This window comes from Solanum verrucosum, unplaced genomic scaffold, assembly GCF_900185275.1.
Source record: "Solanum verrucosum unplaced genomic scaffold, falcon-dt-bn FXZP01000085.1, whole genome shotgun sequence".
Classification (NCBI taxonomy): domain Eukaryota; kingdom Viridiplantae; phylum Streptophyta; class Magnoliopsida; order Solanales; family Solanaceae; genus Solanum; species Solanum verrucosum.
The window spans coordinates 1,133,311-1,138,159 of NW_026019839.1; the positions used below are offsets into that span (position 1 = coordinate 1,133,311).

At 36.7% G+C, this 4,849-nt stretch overlaps 1 protein-coding gene across 1 annotated transcript; it reads right to left on the minus strand.

The window, feature by feature from the left end:
* Positions 1-977: 977 nt before the first annotated feature.
* LOC125815661 (cysteine-rich receptor-like protein kinase 2) lies at positions 978-3,533 on the minus strand. The gene is made up of 7 exons (XM_049495194.1): positions 2,756-3,533; positions 2,555-2,662; positions 2,334-2,473; positions 2,038-2,248; positions 1,716-1,950; positions 1,443-1,593; positions 978-1,344 (listed from the first exon to the last, which is right to left on the minus strand). Exons 1-7 carry the CDS (start codon positions 3,519-3,521, stop codon positions 1,006-1,008), a joined length of 1,950 nt encoding a protein of 649 aa, XP_049351151.1. The 5' UTR covers positions 3,522-3,533; the 3' UTR covers positions 978-1,005.
* Between the last annotated feature and the right edge of the window lie 1,316 nt (positions 3,534-4,849).

Here is a 4,849-nt window from a genome sequence, read left to right on the forward strand (position 1 = left end):
TGCCAATACCTTGTTCCTCTCTAGTTTCAGCAAACTCCTCGATACAGATGAACGTTGTATCAAACGCTTTGCAGCCGCGGTACTACCATCCAACAGTTAAAGAGATGATCTTCTTGCCCTATCTGGAGGCTGTTTAGTTACTATATATGCATCATTTGCCATATCTTCATGTTGCGTTGTTTGAATTTCCTGGGCTGAATTGGCTATAGACTAGCTCCATCAGCTACACGTTGCGTTGTTGGAAACCAGCTTGAGGGATTCAAGATGACTTAGAAACTCTAATCTTGGAAAAAGAACACACCTACCCATTCCATGAATAACCAAATGTTCCTGACAATATGCAACTCAACTTTGGCATAGTTCTCAAAATTTTCTCTGCATCTTCACCATAAGAGAAATGTAGAGTGGAAAAGGTCTCCAAATTAACTAACTGTGATTTAGCAAGTGATTCATTCATGTTCCCCTCGGAGCTCTCACCTTTTTGCTCCCTTGGTAACTCGAACTCACAACCTTAAGGTTGGAAGTGAGGGTGCTTACTATCCGAGCAAAACTCCCTCTTGTCTATTTGCTTATGCCTTATGGTGACTAACAAACAAATTATAATTTTACTTGGTAGTATGAGTTTACAGTAACCAATTTGTATAACAGAAATACAAAACATCAATGACCAAGCGATCTTTTTACACTGTTGGAATCAAACCATTCTCAGAATCAAGATAAACTATATTTAATCTTGTACTACAATCTTACCAATAGTATGTCCAACAATCTCTTACTTCACCATTACAAATGACAAGATATAATGTGTATCTACCTACAATGATAAACTTCCCGCAAGATTTGTGCAAGCACATCACCATTACAATGACAAAGCAACCTGTTGCTAACAAACATCTGCTCCTAGAGTATGACAAAAAGGAACATGAGGCAAGATAATACTTGAGATTCACGAGATCCGTTCTCTAGCAGATTTATATCATGTCTCAGTTTGAGGAAACTGAAACATCATCTGGGGTAGAATGAGCTGTGAGAAATGTTTGCAATTGAAGCTGAATCATCTCCATGGGGATGAGATGGGGTATCCCAAGGGTCATGAAGCTCCATAGTTTTCTCATCTACAAAGGGAGGATTAGTTGGTGCAGGTAACTCTTCTTCTTTCTTTACTAGCATCTGCAATGCCTTAGACATAGACGGTCTTAATCCCGGAATCTCTTGTGTGCACAAAAGTCCTACATGTACCACTCTTAAAACCTCCTTTTTTACATTGCTTGTGTGATAGTTGTGCAGCATTAGATTTGGATCAAACAGTTCCTCTACTCTCGCATGCTGAAAATGCTGCCACGTCTGTTTCATCCACGACAATAGTTAAATCAATGAGCAAAAACATTCTTGTCTGCAATTGTATAGATTCAAGTAACTAGAAGAATTGGTTCACAACTTACAATGGAAATTAAACTGTCAGAGTATTCAGTGTTTTTGCTTCTGTTATTCTGCCTTCCGGTAACAATCTCCAATAAAAGAACACCAAAGCTGTAAACATCTGCCTTTTCAGTTAATTGACCATGAGCTAAGTATTCTGGTGCCATATAACCTCTGCAAGGGAAATAACAGAAAATTAACCATATGAGATAACTAATTACACTGCTGGCTGTTAATGTTTCACGAACATAAGTTTTGAGCTATGATTTATATGGTAAAAGTAAGGAATCACTAACAAAGTCCCAGCTATAGCGGTGCTTATGTGACTCTTGTCTTCTTGGAAAGACCTGGCCAACCCAAAATCAGCAATTTTTGCTCTGAGCCTCGAATCCAACAGGATATTGCTGGCTTTTATATCTCTATGAATAATCCTCGTTCTATTGTTTTCGTGGAGGTACACCAAGCCTTCTGCAGTCCCTATAATGATGTCAAATCTTTTCTCCCAATTCAATGTTTTGCCTTTGGTAGAGTCTGCCAATTTCAGCATACAGGGTGAATTCTATTAATTTCATGCCAGTAAGAATCGAATGTGTCAAAGTCACAAAGTCTTCTACATACCAAAGATAAACCGATCAAGACTCTGGTTCGGGAGGAACTCATATACAAGAAGGCTTTCAGGTCCAGAACAGCTGCATCCTAATAACCTTACTAGATTTTTGTGCTCAACACTGCTAATAATATTGACTTCATTGTAAAAATCTGCAGCTCTGTGTTTGTTGTTGAAGAACAGCCTTTTGACAGCTATCTCTCTCCCGTCTTGTAGAACTCCCTACAATATAATAAGCATATTATAGATTTACTCTGATGTGATTATGTGAATAATGTTAACGAGCTAAGCATTTTCAGCTCACTACCTTATAAACTGTGCCAAATCCACCTTGCCCGAGCTTGTTCGCCTCATCAAAAGATGCGGTGGCTTTCTCAAGAGTTGAATACTTGAAGTTCAGGCTGCTGTCGTTAAGGGTCTTCACTAACTTCTCCACATCATTGGAACCTGAAAATTTCGAACTCCTTAGTTGCTGTAGGAGACATTCAAAGCTAAAGCCTTAGCTGAAATATCACCAAAATGTTTTACCTTTTCTCTTCTTCTGTATTTGTTTGTTCTTCCACATATAAAAGGCGATAATAGCTCCCAGTACGAAGACGACCACAGCACTAACAACAGCAATTACAATCACTACCACTGAAAATCCGTCAATATATCAGCTACATGATCTAGATAACAGTTTCGGTGATTGACTTAAAGGAAAAAGGAAGAAGACAAAGTAAAGATTACCATTTGGCGATGAGTCTTCACTGCTAGCAATGGCATTAAGAAAATTAATATCCGAGTACCTCAGGAAGCATCCAGTGTACAACGCTCGTCCTTCTGACCATGGTAAGCACCCCATCATAGAGGCAGATGCATTTTCCAAACAGGCTCGGCACGAGTTAGCACTCAGTGTTTTCCAGCAATCAGCTAGGACATAAGCTGTCTCGTTCGTTGCCCCAGGCACTGCCAATTCAGCACGGGCATAGCCATTATTGTTAGGTGCATTAGTAACCGCCTGCTGAACAGCCCGCCTAGCCGTTTGTTGGAACAAAGAATCCTTTCTGGTTCTATTTCCACAAACATGTCTGTCCTCAGGTCCTAAATACTGGTGATCAAACGTGTAATTCTCAGCCCGCATAAAGCATCCATCTAGATAAATTCGACCTCCATTGAAAGGAAAACATTGAGGAAGGACAGTTCGAGCTTCAGCATAGCATAGGACACAGTCAAGTAAAGAAAGATCCCCATAACACTGTGCTAGTCCATAGTTAGCATCCGGTCCACTCCCGGTGAGTGCAATTCCATAGCCTTGAGTTCTCATTTGATCACTTATCTTCTCCATTGTGGCAACAAAATTCGGGACAAAAGTTGTTGTATTATGTTCAAGTTGCGTACTACATATGATCTGGACCGTCTGAGATCTTGGTTCTGCCTCTGATACATTTGGTAGAAGTAAAATCGACAGAACGACAAATAACCTATATGCAACTAATGTCACTGCTTTCTCCATTGCGCGACTGCAAGATCTAATAAGTGAAATCAATCAAATATTAGAACATCAAATCGCTGCATTTAAAAGCATTATTGAACTATTGTTTTCTTTCATGAATATGTTGAATAATATGGAAAAAATGAAGAAATGATGAGGTAGCTTCATTTTCATAACCAAAATGTTGTCAACAAAGTCAAAAAAGGGAACCAGAAATATTCATGGTTGAATGTTGAAACTACTGCAGCATCCTATATTAGACTAAGATTAGATTTGTACACACTGAAAATGTAAAAAATATTGGGCAAAAAGGGCATAATATACTCTTTGACTTTGTAATAGAACTGATATATTCTTGTTAAAAAATATTGGGCAAAAAGGGCATAATATACTCATTGAGGGGAGGTTTGTCCAAGTCCATATAATAAAGAATGACAAACGTCTCACATTGGTGGTTAATGAGATGGTGGACTCCTTAAAAAAGGTTTGGACAATCTTCTTCCCTTTGAGCTAGTTTTTGAAGTGTGAGTTAGGCATAAGACCTAGTTTACCATATATATCTTCGTCATCTAATAAATATAGCATATTTAGTCTTTGCATTAACAAACTCATATTTATTTAATTAAAAAAATAATCTAAAATTGGCTTTTTAATTTAAAAAGATATCACGAGCCTTAAAATGAGTGTGGTAATTTTTTGAAGTCTCACAACATTTTAGAAATTAAAAGACCAATTTAGGATTACTTTTTTTTTAATTCAGTAAATATAAGTTTGTTAACAAGGGTAAACAATGCTCTATTTGTTAGACGACAAGAATATATATATGACATTTTTTTTAACAAAAAATATATCAACTCTAAATCAGAATGTTGAATAATATAATTCCCCTTTCCAAAAAATAATTTTTTTCCATGTTACCAAATGCCACTTATTTTAATAATCTAACTTTCAATATATAAAAGTTAAACTCCTCAATTTGAAAAGTATATAGTAGTATAAAATAGGAGAGAGAGTTGAGAATTGTGTTACATCTAGAAACAAAAGAGAGGTCAGCATTGATGATTATACCAAAAAAACCAACTAACATTGATTTTCATGGAGTATGTAAAAAGTAAGACCCCACCTCAATCACAGCTTGGCACAAGCTAGATAATATAATAACAATAATAATTAAAAAGACTAAAATACCCCCAATTGACCAATTTTCAGAACTTTACTCCCCATCTTCAAATATTCATCTTTCATATATCTAAATCATATTAGAAGAAATTAAGATATAGTAATTGCATCAAAAATTACAAAATCCTCAGAGTTGAACTGAATACAGAGAATTCTCAATTTGAGCAGTT